At 38.3% G+C, this 17,752-nt stretch overlaps 1 protein-coding gene across 4 annotated transcripts in view; it reads right to left on the reverse strand.

Moving 5' to 3' along the window:
- Positions 1-17,752, reverse strand: part of Hectd1 (HECT domain E3 ubiquitin protein ligase 1) — an 89,692-nt gene that overhangs the window by 26,552 nt on the left and 45,388 nt on the right. For all 4 annotated transcript variants that reach the window (XM_028757437.1, XM_028757439.1, XM_028757438.1 and 1 more), the window contains 9 exons: positions 15,644-15,778; positions 13,870-14,016; positions 12,181-12,275; positions 10,472-10,577; positions 4,756-4,890; positions 3,744-3,883; positions 3,080-3,403; positions 1,374-1,540; positions 1,110-1,286 (listed from right to left, as the gene is read on the reverse strand). In XM_028757437.1, the coding sequence (XP_028613270.1) occupies positions 1,110-1,286; positions 1,374-1,540; positions 3,080-3,403; positions 3,744-3,883; positions 4,756-4,890; positions 10,472-10,577; positions 12,181-12,275; positions 13,870-14,016; positions 15,644-15,778 (1,426 nt within the window). The remainder of the gene's footprint in view (positions 1-1,109; positions 1,287-1,373; positions 1,541-3,079; positions 3,404-3,743; positions 3,884-4,755; positions 4,891-10,471; positions 10,578-12,180; positions 12,276-13,869; positions 14,017-15,643; positions 15,779-17,752) is intronic.

Consider the following 17,752-nt stretch of genomic DNA (forward strand, 5'->3'; position numbering starts at 1 on the left):
TGTCTCAAAAAAACCAAAAAAAAACAAAAAACAAAAAAAAAAAAAAAATAACCACTATTCTCCTAAGGTCTATCTTCCTTTAAATTTTATTTTTATAGACAGGTCTCTAGCCTAGGAACACCTCCAGCTAGGATTTATGCTGTGAATCAGACCCAGGGCTTCATATCCATAGAGCAAGCACTCTACCAACTGAGCTAAAGTCCCTGTCCCATAATTTTTAATATAGCTCTTTAAATATTAGAAAATAAGAATATAAACACTTTACATTCTTTAGTGCTCAGTACGATTGATAAGAAAGAACTTACTATGATTCAAGCAAATCACCTGCTACCAAGTAAGCCTTTTAAATGTTCCAAAAAACTAGCCAGGACAGCTGCTGTGGCAGTTAACAGTAGCTTATTATTTGGGTAAGGACTTTTGCTAAAAATCTACAGCACAAAGATTAAAATGAATTTACCTTCTTTGTACAATTAGCCCTACTACAGAAGGTATCTGTAGCCCTACTACAGATAAATTCCCTCCAAAAGCTGGTAGACTGTAATAATCTACTAAGTGATCAAGAAACTATTTCTTGCTCTACAGAAAAAATAACTGTGAACACTAATCCTTTCTCTTCTCTATGTCTTTAGTACAGTAAAAGGGCACTACCTAAATCCTAAAACAACCAAGAAATTCATGTCAGGAATTAATGGTAACTTGAGAACAATGAACTAAGAAAGAAGAAATGGATCTGAAATACTTTATTTATACTAGCTCAAGAATCACTTTACAATATTAGCAAATAGATTCTAGCCAAAATCTAAGATTTTGTTTTATTTTAATTATTTATTCTAAGTAATTGAGTTGTTACTTTTTAGAAAGGGTCTGAACCATGAAGCTCTGATTGGCCTGGATCTATTAGGCTGGCCTCAAACTCAGTGAGATTCACTGCCTCTGCCTCCGGGTGCTGAGATTACAGACAGATGCCACTACTTCCAGCTTTTTTCATTTTAATGTTAAGTCATTATTAGTTCTTCTAAAAAGTTCTGGTATATTTATACAATCTACAAAGTATCCAAAGACAAAAGGAAGACACGTGGTTCACCACCAAGTGCTAACCACCAACTCACCATTGTGCAGCTCTCCTGTGACTGTGCCTTCTCCCTGCGGGCTGCCATCCTGATCTCGCCACTTCCAGTCAAGGCCTCTGATAACACGTGCTCCTGGAACCATGTACTTCAGGACCTGAGAGCGCACCAGGCGCCTCTGCCTTCTAAGATTAGCTTCTGCTTCTTTAGCTGCTTTCCCTAGGAGATCAGAATTAGAGAAATATAAACCAAGTCACTTTACTAAACAGTTGTAGAAAGTTAGAGAGGCCTCATGTCCTTCATTACCTAGTTGGTCTTCGCACACGCCATTTACAGTGCCATAGAGTTCAAAGCCAGAGAGCGAGAGGTAGTGCGTTTGTCCACTGGCGTTCTTCCCCATCTGCTTCAGCCTCACGTGCCGCCACCCTTGTTTTTCATCCTTCGCTGGGTCAAGTGGCCACGTTGCAGTTGACCTGTAAATGCATTAAACAAAAAGTTTTAAAATGATTTTTAAAAAAATTATATGAAAAAAGATAGTGCGAGAACACTTTTTTATACAAACTTTAGAAAAAAAGAGCATAGCCTTAATCGTCACTTAAAATCTGATTACAAAAAATAGAAAAGCCAGGCATTGTGTTGCATGCCTTTAATCCCAGAGGCAGACAGATGGCTGTAAGTTCAAGGCCAGCCTGAAATACAGACTGAGTTCCAGACCAGGCCATCCAGGGCTACACAGTGAGACCTTATCTCAAAAAACAAACAAAACAAATTGATTACAAAAATGGATAAAACATTAAACATAAAATTTAATAAATATTTAGTTTATTTACAGTGTCAAATGATTTGATTAATACAAAAGGATGTTTAAAAGGAAAAGAAGTATTTTTAAAATGAAATTTCTTTGTAAATTCTTGTCATTTTAAACATATTAAAAATTTTTACCTTTAAAACTCAAAAACTTTGCCCACTAATCCTAATAATAATACCACTTCCTTTCATGCTATATCAAATATGGAAATCAATTTAAAAGAAATTTTTTTTTAAATCTAATTGTGAAAATATATATATATTCTGGCTGGGGGTATAGTGTAGCTCAGCTAAGCACAAGTCTTCTGTTCAATTTTCAGTACCACACAAATTCATACCTATACCTAAAGAAAAAAATTAAGAATTCATAAAAATAAGACATTTTTCAATTAGCCATACCACTGCAACAAGTAACTACTGCCAGTGAGCCGGTCATCTGCCTGTCCTATCACCTTACATGATGACTACATCAGTGTGGAGCACGGATAGCGGTCCTCCACTTGTGTGCTGCACTGCTCTCCTAAGTGCCTGTGCAAATAGCACCAGCTTCTTATCAAAACGTAATCTAAACTTTATAAAAGACACTATATTTTATTTTTTAATTTCTATTTTTAGTTTAAAATATGTTTTAAGCATGTTTTGCCTGCATGTATATGCCCTGTGCATGCAGTATCCTCGGAGGCCAGAAGAGGATGTCAGAACCCCTGAGAATAAAGTTAAACACTGCTATAAGCTGCCATGTGGGTTCTGGGAACAAAACCCCAGGTTCTCTAAAGAGGAGGCAGTGCTCTTAATCTCTGAGCCAACTCCAGCCGCTAGCGTGTGTGTGTTTGTGTGTGTCTGTGCATGCACATGGGAGCACATGTCCAAGGAAACATATCTGTTAAAGAACACCTTGTAGGAGTTGGCCTTCTCTCTGTCCACCATGTGGATTCTGAGGCTCAAACTCAGGTTATCAGTCTGGGCAACAAAAGCCTTTACCCCATAGCCACCGAGCTGGCCCACAATCTGATTATTTTCAGTTTCAGTAAAGCCAGTATTTCAAACTTTCAATGTCTAAACTATGTATCAAGTGATTTGTTTTTAGAAAAAAAAAAGTATCTTATTTAATATTTAAAAAAATAGAGCTCTATATAATATACAATCATAAAAATAAACAAAGCTCTTTACTAATTTCCCCAATTTTCAAAGACTCCTGAACTAACCCTGGTTCATTGAGACTGCAGTCATCAACATGGGTATACAAAGAAGTCCAGTTCTGTCCATCTTTGGATACCTGGAAAACCCAATTTCTCAGTGCGGATCTTCCGTAGCCACGAGCATGACGAAGTGTGTATGCTGATGGTATTACCCAGACACCCAGATCTATGGCAAACCAGGCATTTTTATCATCATTGCTGTGACAATTTAAAGCTGAATTATCTCGACTTAGTATGTCCTCCAAGCGGCCATATGGCAGATTTCTTCCTTCTGATGATGTTACGACTACGAGCCCATAAGCTGCAGGATTTACCCATTCATATGCAGTTCTACACAAAAATAAAAATTGTAAATTAAAAACAGAAACCAAGGAGAAATCAAGTAAGGCAATTTGCATTTGTTTGTATTTAGTTTTTAATTCCAAATTACAAACTGAGAATGGTGGTCCACTTCTTGAGCCCAACAGATGGAAAGTGATGAGGACCTCAAGATTACCCTTGGCTACACAGCAAGCTGAAGGGCAACCTGGGGTATAATCTTAAATTCAACACATAAGATAAAGTTCCGTAAGTAGAAAGATGTTCAGTAAACACCTAATCATTTTACTCTACTAACTAAAAGGTTTTCCCGGTTAAGTACTGTCACTGTAGCTTAAATGAAATAACTTACTTTGCATTTGTTCCAATCCAGTAAATGATTCCATTTTCATCAAAATCATGCTGGTGTCGAAATATAAAATTTTGGCCTTCTCTTAATTTTCGAACAAAAACAAATGAGGATCGATCAAAATCGTACCACTGCTTTGCTACCTAAATCAAAGTAAATAGAGAAGACTTTCATTTTAATAAGTCTATTTTAAAAAACATTAAGCCACCCTTTCCAACCTTTTCAAAGTCAATAAATACTTTTAAAATGACCACCTAGCCAAGAGTTAAACACTTGAAGACTACACAAAAAAACTAAGGTGTCCCCAGTCAAAGAGCTCTGTGATCAGTGACACGGTGTGCTTGCATTTGCTGTTGTGTTACACTGCTAGATAGAGAAGCACGCCAGGGCTCTGCATGTGCTCAAACGTGATCACTGAAACACACACCCAGCCAGAGTACTCCTCACAGAACTTAACAGAAAAATGGCCTTGATTATAAAATGCCATCGTCACAGTAAACAAAAACATTTTCTATTATCACTGGTCTTCAAATACCTTTAAAGCTATATAATATTCAAATTAAGAAGTAACTGTCATAATTCTCTATTAAAAATAAGAGCTTAGGTGCAGTGACTCACATGTGTAATTTGTTACTTTTTCAATACAACATTGTAAGATGGGAATGGTGGTCTGTAGGACCAGGATGTTCAAAGACAGCTCAGCTGCACAATTAGTGCAGGACAACCCAGACTATAGCAGACTGTCTCAAAAGAATGTAATGCTAATAAATACTTTAGAAATGACTGCCTACTCCTTTATTGAACAGTACTAAGACTTTTGTCTACTATTTCAATATTAAATGAACATGAATAAACACCTTTATGTTGAAATTATTTTTAAGACATGTTTTCTAAAACAGATTTCTAGAAGTAGTACTACCATAACTTTGGATATACATTTACATGACTTTCCTACAAAGGGTTAAAGTAACGTGGTGAACGTCTATTTCACGAAGCCCTGCCACACAAAGCTCACCATTTTCAGCAGATACTGTTCCAGAGATTCAACTGTAGCTAAGGGCTCCATCTTCAGCATCCGGCCTGTCCGGTCTATTAATGCGGTTTCACCAGGTGCACGTTCCAACCGAAAGCGTAATCTTCTTGTAAGTATCTACACAAAACCCATCAACATCTTCAGAGAAGCCCTTGTTTTGTTATCATTGTAAAAATTATTCACAAACATTATTCATAAACATAAACTGAGATTTATTATAAAGTATAGCCAGGATAACACCAAGTGTGGTGGCATATTTGCAATACCAACAGTTGAGAGAATGGGGCGGGAGAATTGTCACAAGGTTGAGGGCAGCCTGGGTGACCTGTAAAACTTGGCCTCAAAAAAATAAAAAAGAAAGAAGAACATAAGGAATTACATCAATACATGTTTCTACATGCCTTGTAAAAAGGTCCAATGACTGATATTAATTATAAGGAGACAAGTTAACTCGCAAATGTACATTCTTTAAGTAAAACCATAAAGTACTTTCTCAGATGACTCAGCAGTGGTGCACGTGCCGTTAATCCTAGCGCCTGGCAGGCAGAAGCAGGTGAGTTCTAGGTGAGACTCTGTGAGTTTAAAGAGGCCAGCCTCATCTGCACAGAGTTCTAGGACAGCCATAGTGAGACCCTATCCCACCCCACCACCCAAAAAATAAACAAATGAAATGCTTTCACAGAATATATAGCTTATAAGTCATAAATTAGTTAAATTTCTTTAAGTATCTAGTCAACTTATTCCTTTGAAGACACAACATATATACAAACCTTTTATAAATGTGTGCATCTATTTCTCTATTTCCTTATTTACTGTGTGTGTAAGTGAACGAACATTAGCACAAGCAAAACTCAAAGGAACAATCCTCTCCCTTCACCCCACTGGGTCTAGGAATCGAGCTTGGCAGCAAGCACTCACTGGCTGTAAAAGTCACGGTTTTGGTTGTTTCCTTTTAAAATATTCTTATTATACTTTCTTTATTTAGTTTAGTGGGGTGGGAAATGTGACAGTCAGAAAATGACTGTGGAAATCAATTCTCTCCTTTTACTTTTATCTCGTGGGTCTTAGAGATAGAACCCAGGTCCTCAGGCTTGGTTGCAAATGGCTTTATCTGCCATCTCTGAAGCCCCAAAAGTGACTTTTAAGTGTCAGCTGGCTTCCATTACTTTCTAGGACGTAGAATGACATGAGAGGAGAGCCTCCACTGAGAGGTCTAGATCAGTGTGTTCTGTAGTCTCATCTTAGTGTGGAAGACCCAGCCGAAATGTGGGCGGCACCACTGAAAGTGGAAAAGGCTGCCTGAAGGAGTGCTCGGACAGCACAGGCACCTTCTCTCTGCTCCCTATGTGATGTGACTTGTCTCAAAACACCTGCCTCTGGGACTTTCCACAACAGTGGATATGTTGTGGTGGTCTGAAAATACTTGGCCCAGAGAGTGGCACTATGAGGAGGTGTGACCTTGTTGGAGAAAATGTGTGACAGTGGGGGTGGGCTTTGAAACCTTCCTCCTAGCTGCCTAGGAGACAGGCCTCTCCTGGCTGCAGTCAGATCAAGATGTAGAACTCTCAGCTCCTTCTCCATCACCATGTCTGCCTCACTTCCTGCCTTGATGATAATGGACTGAGCCTCTGAACCTGTGAGCTAGCCTTAATTAAATGCTGTCCTTTATGAGAGTTACCTTGGTCATGGTGTCTCTTCACAGCAATGGAAACCCTAAGACAACTATAATATGGAATTGAGGTCAGTTAACCCCTTCACCCTCTAATTTGCTTTTAATTAATGTATTTTATCACAGCAATAGAAATAAAACTAAGATACTAGGCTCTAATAAACTTAAAAATGCAAGATAATTTTTGATCCGAAACATTTTAGCATGTAATAGATTTCAGTAAGGTTTATTTCTACATAATCTTACTTAATTCCTACAGAAAAACTATTAAACATTCCCTTAGACATTTGGCACATTTCTGACCTTGTTTCTTTGGATTTTACACAGATTTCTGAAATGAAAATGTACATAAGGCTAGGGATATGACTCAGCCAGCAGACCACCTGTCTTGGGTTCAGTCCGAGCAGCACAGACACCCAACATGGTGGCTCACAACTGTCATCCCAGTACTTGGGAGGTGGAAGAAGGAAGACTGAGAGCTCGAGAGCATCCTTACCTACATTAGGGAGTTCAAGGCCAGCCTGGGATGTATGAAACCCCATCTTAAAAAATCAAACAAACCAACAAACAAAAACACTGACTAAGTATAAAATAAAAGACACTTGGAGCCTGAAGAGATGGCCCAGCCTTTATGAGCACTTTCTGCTCTTCCAAAAGACCAGGATTTGTTTCCCAGCATCTGCAAGCAGCTTACAACCTTATCTTCAGTTCCAGTTTTAGAGCATCTAATACCCTCCTCTGGCTTCTGCAGGCACCAGACATATATATGGTACACTTAGATGCAGACAGAATACTTAGACACATAATAAGACATAATAAGAATTTTTTTGAAGACATTAGCAATCCTATATAGATTTGAGGAAGTGAATTTGTAGACTTTGAGACTATCCTCCAATTCTCTCAGGAAGGATAAAGGCAAAAATCAATGGCTCAGTATCTTTGTTCCTATAAGTTGCCTAACTGGAACACACAGTAACCTTCAATATCTTTTTCAGTATGTTTATAATCACAGACTCCCTGGATGGACAAGCTCTGTAGTGCTGGAGGCTAGTGGCTTTATTAAGTTAGGTGAGTTTTATATTTTTGGTTGTGAGCCTAGCCTTTAACGGCTGAGCCATCTCTCCAGCCCTAAATTTACATGAAGCTGAATTCCTGAGAGAAAAGCTGCCTGCCTCCTCTCTGGGGCTGGAGAGATGGCTCAGTGGTTAAGGGCACTGACTGAACTTCCAGAGGTCCTGAGTTCAGATCCCAGCAACCACATGGTGGCTCACAACCATCTATAATGAGATCTGATGCCCTCTTCTGGTGTGTCTGAAGACAGCTACAGTGTACTCATATACATAAAATAAATAAATAAATCTTTAAAAAAAAAAGTTAGGTGAGTTTTGTTTGTTTATTTTTGGTTGGTTGGTTGGGTTTGGTTTCTTTAAGATCTTACAAGATGTAACAAGTAAGATTTGGCAGTTACAAAAACTTCACTAGCATCGAGGAGGCACTGCTTTGGCAAAGTAAATCATTAACTGATTATTAAATGCTAAGTTTAAAAGAAACTATTCTATATACTGTAACAATTCCATATAGAATAAGTTAAATAAAGGTACAAACTTACTAAAGAAGGACCTTCTAGGCAATACTAAATTAATTCATACAGTATGTGACACAGATCATGGCTGGGATATCAGCAGTAAAATATGGGCTTGTTTTTGTTGTTTTGGGGTTTTTGTTCTGTTTTACCCTATCTAGATCTTGGCTATTAGCAAAATAATGGAATGAATGATTGTGATATATCATATCTCTAGCTATATGTCTAAAACCAGGCCATAAAATTACATGGTTAGTAAGAACAGAAAGGCTGTTGAAGGCTCTAACCAATGATACAGAAAGCCATGAAGAGACTGAGCATGGTGACACATCTATAATTCAAGCATTTGAAGATGAAGACAGGAGGATCAAGAGTTCAAAGCACTCAGGAGGCTCCATCCAGCTCTCACCCTTCATCAAAGAAACTTACTTTAGCAGTGGTCAGAGGTTAATACAAAGAACCACAAATGATCAAGGTTCCCGGGAAACAGGACATCTATTACCACTCCCAGCCAAGACACGGTCAACATTGAGGAAAGGGGTAGAAAAGAGTGTAAATGCCAGAGGCCAGGAAGAACTAGAACCATGCTTCTGAACATGGACAGGTATACTCCCAAACTGTCAACAATCGTGGTTGCCCATAATGCCTGCACAAGATCAATACTAGTCAATATTGTAGTATGGAGTGGGAGCTCACAAGGCCCTACTCCTAGCTGGGGAACTACAGACTTTCAACAGGTAGTGGGAGATGTCAGTTTTTCCTCAGGGATAGGTCTGCCCGTGTTATAGTGGACAGTTCTATAAGCACATGCACACAGGTAAACCTAACTACTCTCAGTAGTTTTATATCTAAATCTATATGTGACATGAAATTGGGGAGATGAAGGAAGGGGCCCAGGAGGAGTTGTAAGGGGAGGTGAAGAGGAGGCACTTGATCAAAATAAAATGAATTAATGTATAAAGTAAAAAAAAAAATCTAATACGATATTTTAAAGAGTTTAATTGGAAGCTAGGTAGTGGTGGAGGCACACATCTTTAATCCCAGCACACGGGAGGCAGTGGCAGGTGGATCTCTGAGTTTCAAGGCCAGCATGGACAAAGTGAGTTCCAGAACAGCCAGGCCTACACAGAGAAACTAAAAACAAATGAAAAAACTTTAATTTGAAAACTTGGGGTTGGGAGAGTCCAAGGTCATCCTCAACTACATAGTGAATTTGAAGAGTCGCTGGCAAAATGAGACTCAGTCTCAAGTTAAAAGCAAAACCCCAAACCTCCATGTTTAAAATAGTTTCACTTTTTCATGTTCTATATCTCAACACAGATATCCAATGGAGAGACCTGATAGAAGACTTCAGCCTAAATATGGAAGTAGAACTCTGGAAAGTGATTAAGTCCAGCGGGTACAGCCCTCAGAAATTAATTAGGCGTTAGAAAGAAGGGATGAACACGGTGATTCATGGCTGTAAACCCCAGTATTAGAAAGGCAAAGAGGCAAGTGATCTCTCTGAGCTCCAGGCTAGCCAGGACCATAGAGTATGAAAATATCATACTCAAAAAGTCTCAAAAAGAACGAACAAAATAAAAGATAAAAACCTGCTAGAGCTTGTTCTTTCTCTTTAGCATGTGAACACATGGTTAGAGAAAGCCATAAACTAGACACCAAAGCTGCTGGTGCTGTTACATACAAATGCCAGAACTGTATCTGGTATCTCTTTTTTCTTATAACAGTGCAACTGAACTAAAACCAAACTCAACTTATAATCTTGAACCTTTTAACTTTGTTTTTTAACTTAAAAAAATACTTGAGTCTATAAAATATAATTTACTTATGTTTATTAAATGTAATATTATATAACATGTGATCACACAAAACAGATTTAAAATAACACCTAAGAGTCATATAATAGGTCAATTTAAAAAATCAAATGGGTAGAGAGATGGTTCAATAGCTAAGAGCATTTGTTCTAGTTCCAGTTGCCAACACCCACATGACAGTCTACAGCCATCTATGATCCTAGCTCCAGGAGACTTGGTACCATCTTCTAGCTGCCTCTGGTATTGTATACATGTGGTGCATTTAAATGAAGGCAAGATGTTCATACATATAAATAAATCTTTCTTACAAAATCAAGTGGCATTTAAACTAGAATCTTAAAGATTAAGGTGAAATTTTTCTTTCTTTCTTTTTTTTTTTTTTTTTTGGTTTTTCGAGACAGGGTTTCTCTGTGTAGCCCTGGCTGTCCTGGAACTCACTCTGTAGACCAGGCTGGCCTTGAACTCAGAAATCCGCCTGCCTCTGGCTCCCAAGTGCTGGGGATTAAAAGCGTGCGCCACCACCACCCGGCTGTGAAATTTTTCTTAATCCAATATGAAAAGTTTTTCTGTAAATAAAGCATATCATTGTTCCTACATATACTTGGTTGTAACAGCTCTGTCTCTCACACTTACCTGGAGGTTATATGTGGATCCTGGTGTATCATACAAATGGAGAGGTAGTCGTTCAATTGATTCTAGTACAGCTATTAACTTTCGAATTAATGCAACTGCTGGTCTACTATAAAGACAAAAGTAAGAGCTTTGATGTAATTCGTGTAAATATTCATGTACAAGCCTCAGTCACCAACTTCATATAACCCTCTGCTTACTTAGGGGTACAAAGATAGGATGCATGAGACACCTCCCTTCCTTACATTTATTTCTTTGTGTGACTAGTAAAGAGGTCAGACAACAACTTGAAGGAGTGGTTTTCTCCTTTCACCATGTAAATTTCTGTGACTGAACTCAGATCACATAGACTTAGCAACTTCTGAGTGGTTCAAGATATTCTCCCAACTCAAATTCCCTTCATTTAAGAATAAAATATTTGAGCTAGAGGAATGGCTTAGTAGCAAAGAGTATTTGCTGCTCCCAAAGAGGACCTGAGTTTGGTTCCTAGCACCCACACCAGGGGGCTCCCAACCACCTGTAACACCAGCACCAGTGGATCTGATGCCCTCTTCTGGCCTTTGAGGGTAGTACCTGTGCTTATACACACCCACAAACAGACACACAATTAAAAAGGTAAAACTTTAAAAAAGACTAAAATATTTAAATTTTATAAAATTTTCAATTATATAGAAAGTATATGTATATATTTATATTTAGACAGCTATAATATTTGTTATATTTAGTAAAGATTTTTTTCTTTCTTTTTCCTTTGGGGATGTATGATGACAGGGTTCTTGGAACTTGTTCTGTAGCCCTGGTAAGTCAGGAATTCTTCTACTTCTGCCTACTTAGTGCAAGCATTACATGCATGTTGCCACTATACTTGGCCTAATATAGAAATATTTAAATTAATTGTTATCCCTGAAGATATTATGTACACTCAGTGAAAGTCACATATTGTAGAAGAATTTCCTGGCTGTCCTGGAACTCACTCTGTAGACCAGGCTAGCCTTGAACTCTTGCACTCAGAAATCTGCCTGCCTCTGCCTCCCAAGTGCTGGGATTAAAGGCGTGTGCCACCACCGCCCAGGTCAGGTTGGTCTTGAACTCACAATCTTCCTGCTGTCATCTCCTCAGGTATAGGACTACAGGTGTGTGTAACACCCAGCTTTTTGTAATTGTGAAACAAATGCTTAACTTATGCAGTCCAGGCTGCCCAAAAGAATTACGTAGCTTGACTATGTCTTAAACAGCCATGTACCTTAAGTTATCAGCTGAGCTCCTGGCAAACATGTTTTATTCTATTAGACTGAAATTTTTTAAATTTTATATTTATCAAGCTACTTTTATTGAATAAAATAATTCCATGTATGTGTATAAACACAGACTTATTTAAAGGAAGTATATCAAGTATATGAACACTACAAGTATCAAAGTAAAAGAAATTTGGGGATAATTTCTGGTTTTGGCACTAGGTATTATATCCAAGCATTGCATATGACAAGCATGGACAAGCATGTGACCAGCATGTGACAAGCATGTGACAGGCATGTGACCTGCATGTGACAAGCATGTGACAGGCATGTGACCTGCATGTGACCAGCATGTGACAAGCATGTGACAGGCATGTGGTCTTCATGTGACCAGCATGTGACAAGCATGTGACCAGCATGCGACAGGCATGTGACCAGCATGCCTGATGGCTTCATACCCCCGTCTCTGTGGTTTACCTTTCATCATCTTCACTTTCACTGAAGGCTGTTTTGAAGACATTTATTCTTTCTACCAGTTGACTACAATCTTGCTTCATATCCAAATCTATACTCTAAAGAAAAACAAAAAGTATGTCAAATAAAAACATATTTATAGATTTTACTGTAAATTATTAGAAGCTTATAAAAACTGAATATTATAAAATTATCAAGACAATTTCAGTAAACCTATTACTCATTCAATCTTTAAATTAAAAAAGAAACAGATCTTCCTGTGAGGTCAGCGGGCAGTGACTGACACGCGGGCGTCTGTGAGGTCAGCAGGCAGTGACTGACACACGGGCGTTTCTCTTCACTCGTGTTAACTATGCTCTCATATCAGTGTTTCTCAAAGAAGCCCCAGTGATTTCACACTGAATGAGAATCAATTAGTTTCCATTTTTACTCTACTAGTTCAATGCGTTTAAGTGAAAGAAATCAAAACCACGGCTTAATAGATATTAATAAAATATATTATCAATTATTACTATAATTTCAGTAAATAGAAATAAATACAAAAGGTAAACTATGAATTTGAAACCCACTGAAGTTAAAGATTTTAAGAGAATTCAAACTTTATCAACAAATACAAATATAAGAATTAAAAATTAAAGTGAGATCCTGATGGTGGGGCACAAGCCATTAATCCCAGCATTTTGGAGGCAGAGGCAAGCAGATCTCTCAAGGCCAGCCTGGTCTACAGTGAATTTCAGGACAGCCAGCAATACACAGAGAAATCCTGTCTCAAAAAGCCACTCTCTCAAAAAACAAAAGAAAGGATGAATTATGGTAAAGGGGCTGGAGACAGGGCTTGGCAGTCAGAGCACGCTGCTCTTCCAGAGTGCCTAGATTCTTTTCCCACACCGACAGATCTGCTACATCTCCTGTTACATCTGCCTGTAACTCCAGTTCCATTGGATCCAACGCCCTCTGGTGGCCCACATGGGCACTGCATGCATGAGGTACTCATGCAGGCAATCATACACATAAAATAATTTTAAAATTTCAAGTTAAAAAAGGAACTAAAATGGCAAGTAGAACTGATATAAGAAAGCTTTTCCTTACTGAAATAAGGGAAAATACTTTTATAGAACATATTTACAGTAGATCAAGTATAAGAGAAATATATTATGGTTTCTAACACTGTTTTACAAAGTAACTTCATGCATATGATTTAAGAACTAAGGTACTCTATTTTATGTAACCTCTGAGGAAATTAAAGGACTAAATGTTTAGTCTTAGGATAAAATGTTTTTTCAACAAACCGTTCACTAAAATAAAACCAAAGCCGGGCAGTGGTGGCGCACACCTTTAATCCCAGCACTTGGGAGGCAGAGGCAGGCGGATTTCTGAGTTCGAGGCCATCCTGGTCTACAGAGTGAGTTCCAGGACAGCCAGGGCTACACAGAGAAACCCTGTCTCAAGAAAAAACAAACAAATAAATAAATAAAACCAAAAAACTTAAAATCAAGTAAGTTCAATTATTTCATTCAATTGGTTTAATGTAATGCTGAAACTTAAAGGCAAGGTAGTTAGAAATATTAACATTTACTTATTATTAAAATACTTCCTGAATAACAGTACTTAAAATCAATCTACCAAAAGCATGGTCACAAACACTTTTGGAACTTTATTATGCTTTTGTTTTACAGTACTAAATATACTTACATTGTTTAGAACAGTAAGAAGTGCCTGGACTAAGCCACTGCTACACATTTCATACGGTGAGATCATGTTCTCGTCCTTCAGAAGGACAATTAGGTTTTCTAATGCTGTCTTCATTAAGTCTCGCCAAGTGTTTTCACCTTCAATACACTGGAAGAAAAAAATATAAACAATGTAAAACTACACAGTCCTTAAGAAAATAACATATAACAACACCATGGAAACTGAATAATTTAACACTAGATTAAAAGCTCCTATTACTAAAGCAAATTATTTTTGAATAGGCCAGCAATACTTGTCTCTAAAAAAAAGCATGCGGTAAATATTTTAGAGCGTTTTTTTTAAAAAATATTTTAATTATGTAGGGGTTACACAGTATGCTGGGCATGTAGAGCCCCACAGCGTCAAATCTCCCCAGAGCTAAGGTTACAGGTGGTTGTCAGCCACCCGATTTGTATGCGAGGAACCAAACTGAGGTCTTCTACAAAAGCAATGTACTTTTAACCGCTGAGTTCTCTCTCCAGGCCTACTATTTTAGGTTACATTAAGTCCCATAACCTCTGTCCAGTCCTGCTGTACTATAGAGCACTTCTACTAAGCCTTGCTTACTGCAGTACTGCAGAGCGCTCACAGAGAATGTGAAGGTGAATCAGCATGGTATGTGCAATAAAACCAATTCAACAAAAGTAGCATTTGATCTTCATAGAATTGTCATGTATCATGAACGTTCCCTTGTTAAAAACATAAAAACTGGGGTCTAGAGAGATGGCTCTGGTTAAGAGCATCTATTGTTCTTGCATGGAACCTGGGTTCACTTCCCAGTATGTACATAGTGGCTCACAACCATCTATAACTCCAATTCCAGGGAATCCTATGGCCACTTCTGACCTCTGCTGGAAAGTACATACATGAAGGTAGACACTCATACACATAACACAAAAATACCTTTAAAAAACATAAGCATTAAAAAAAAAAAAAACATAAGCATTGAGGCAGAGGCAGGTGGATTTCTGAGTTCAAGGCCAGCCTGGTCTACAGAGTGAGTTCCAGGACAGCCAGGGCTACACAGAGAAACCCTGTCTCGAAAAAACCAAAAAAAAAAACAAAAAAACAAAAAAAACCCATAAGCGTAACAACTGTTCTTGCCTCACAAAACCACACAGAACTAGGTGTAAGAAAGATCTGCTTGTGGAGTATAATAACTTCCTGGCTCCTACTCACTACTCAGAACATAAAAGTTACAGGGTACGGAGCAGGGCAAGAGGAGGACATAACACACACTAAAATTCACTGTTCATCTCAAAATCGAGAGACTGAGAGTAAGCATACAAACCCAGAAACCAAAGGGCTGGGGAGCATGAGGTAAGAAGACCTGAGTTCAAGACCATTATGAGCTATGCAGGTAAGTCAGACATGGTGGTGCATGCCCATTTATCTCTCTGCATGTGGGACCCTTAGGCAGAGGACTTCCTAAGTTTCCAGCCAGCCTGGCTAGCCAGGACTACATAGCAAAACCTTGCCTCAAAAAAATAAAAAGCAGGGGCTGGAGAGACTCAGCGGTTAGCAGCACCTATTGCTCTTGCAGAAGATCCAGGTTCAGCTCCCGGAACCCACATGGTGGTTCACAAAAACAACTGTCTGCAACAGGAGACCCAGGGGTTCTGACTGATGCCTTCATCCACTGTGGGCACCAAACACACATGTGGTGCATACACATATACATGTAGGCAAACACACATTTGTTTTAAAAATCTGAAAACAAAAGAGCTTGACATACCTGTCTATTCGAATGAAGTTCCCAGGATGACTCTAACTGAGTTGCTATATTTCTGAGTGTCACCACTACTCCACGAGGCATGCTTTCAACAGCTTTAAAGTGGTCATCATACAAATCTCGAGCCATAGTTCGTACCTATCAAAAGAAGCAAAGCAATTATAAATTTCACTATAATTAACAGCTTAACCAACTCTCGAGCTCCTTCTCCCCCAACCCCTCCTCCCAGACACTTGCTCACAGACCGTTAGGGACTGAGAAGATGAGGTGTGGGGGCGTAGCTCAGCGGTCTGCCTAACACGAACGCAAAGGTCAATCCTCCCCACCACACGATATTACAAAACAAGAAGCATCTTTGTCTCTTTGTCCCACGTCAGCTTCCACGCTGCTGTTATTCTCACTCACATGTTCTAACTGCTGCAAAGACACTCTGATCGATCTTAAATATTTATGAAATAACTCTTTACAATGTCCTAGAGTGTCCTTTCTTTTAAAAAAATAAAAGTAACTTATTCATGGTTAACTAATTAGAAACACAAATTAACACCAACCCTCCCCTAAAAAGGAAAATCAAACCACTTATAATCAATTCTAACAACAAAAGCTTACCCATGTAAAACTCCAGGATATACCAGATCTGTAAGTCTTATTCATATATCATATGCATTACACTTAAGAATTTACAGATTTTACTATGAAAAGGAATGACTTGACTATCAGTTGAGTACTAATAATTTGCCATTGAAGTAAAAGTGCCTGAGAGAACAACCCATACTAAGATCTGGTAAATTTTAGTACATGACACTACTCACAAATGTTACACTATTTAATAACTTTACAGATTATATAAATTATCTTAATGAAACGACTATTTGTACAATTAGCAAATGCAAATATAGAGTTTAATTTGGTTTTAATTATAACTCTAATGCAAAAGAAAACAAAATATCCTTCAAGTACTAAAGGGGCTGGAAATATAGTTCAGAGGTTAACAGAGTACATACTCTTGCAAAGGAGTTTGCTACCCAGCACTCACAATGGATGGCTCCCAGGATCTGATGCCCTCTCCTGGCCTTCATGGACTACATACAGGTGGTAGGGACACACGGACACAGACACAGACACAGACACAGACACAGACACAGACACAGACACAGACACAGACACAGACACAGACACAGACACAGACAGACAGACACAGACAGACAGACAGACACACACACACACACACACACACGCTAAACAAATACAACATTCACTCCACCATTTTGAGCCAGGGTTTCTCTGTGTAGCTCTAGCTGTCCTGAAACTAGTTCTGTAAACCAGGCTAGCCTCCAACTCACAGATATCCACTTGTGTATGCCTGCTGAGGGTTAGGATTAATAGCATACACCAACAAGCCAGGCTTGAATCATTCCTTGAAAGTACTTAATAATACCTTTCCATTTTATTTTGGTATAGCTTTCTATATTAAAAGATAGCAAGTCCTAGATTATATTATATAAAATGGTGTTATAAATAAATAAATAAATCTGAGGTTAAAATCACTCATGCCTAAAATAAATGTATTTTGAAACATACTGATATTATGTGCCAATAGCCCACTGGTTAATGACTTGTCAATCTTAAGTCAAGAAGTTGTAGCTGATGCCTGTAATTCCAGGAACCAGAAGGCTTGAAGCACAAAACCTGACAAGAGTTCAAGTCTGTGGGATACACCATAAGGCCTTGTCTCAAAAAAGAAAAAAAAAAATTTAAGAACAGAATAAGCCAATCAAGAGCTAGGCTGCAGCTCAGAAATAGAATGCTTTTGTAACACTGCATACAACTCCAGGTCTTATCTTCAGGAATAAGACAAAGAAAGAGGACAAGGATGGAGTGAAACATTAATCTTGCCTGACTTTACAAGAATAAAAAAATGTAGGATTGAGCCAACACTCTCACTGACGTATAACTTCATGATCAAATTCCAGCTAGTTGTGAATCTGATGTGGTTGACGGATACTTCATATAAACCAAGCATACTGTTCTTAAAACCCAGACATTCCAAAACCTAAAACCTTTTAACTAATAATGTAACACCATAAATTAAAGCCATCATATACAGGGCTG

Source organism: Grammomys surdaster, unplaced genomic scaffold, assembly GCF_004785775.1.
Source record: "Grammomys surdaster isolate TR1022 unplaced genomic scaffold, NIH_TR_1.0 126163, whole genome shotgun sequence".
NCBI classification, from domain to species: domain Eukaryota; kingdom Metazoa; phylum Chordata; class Mammalia; order Rodentia; family Muridae; genus Grammomys; species Grammomys surdaster.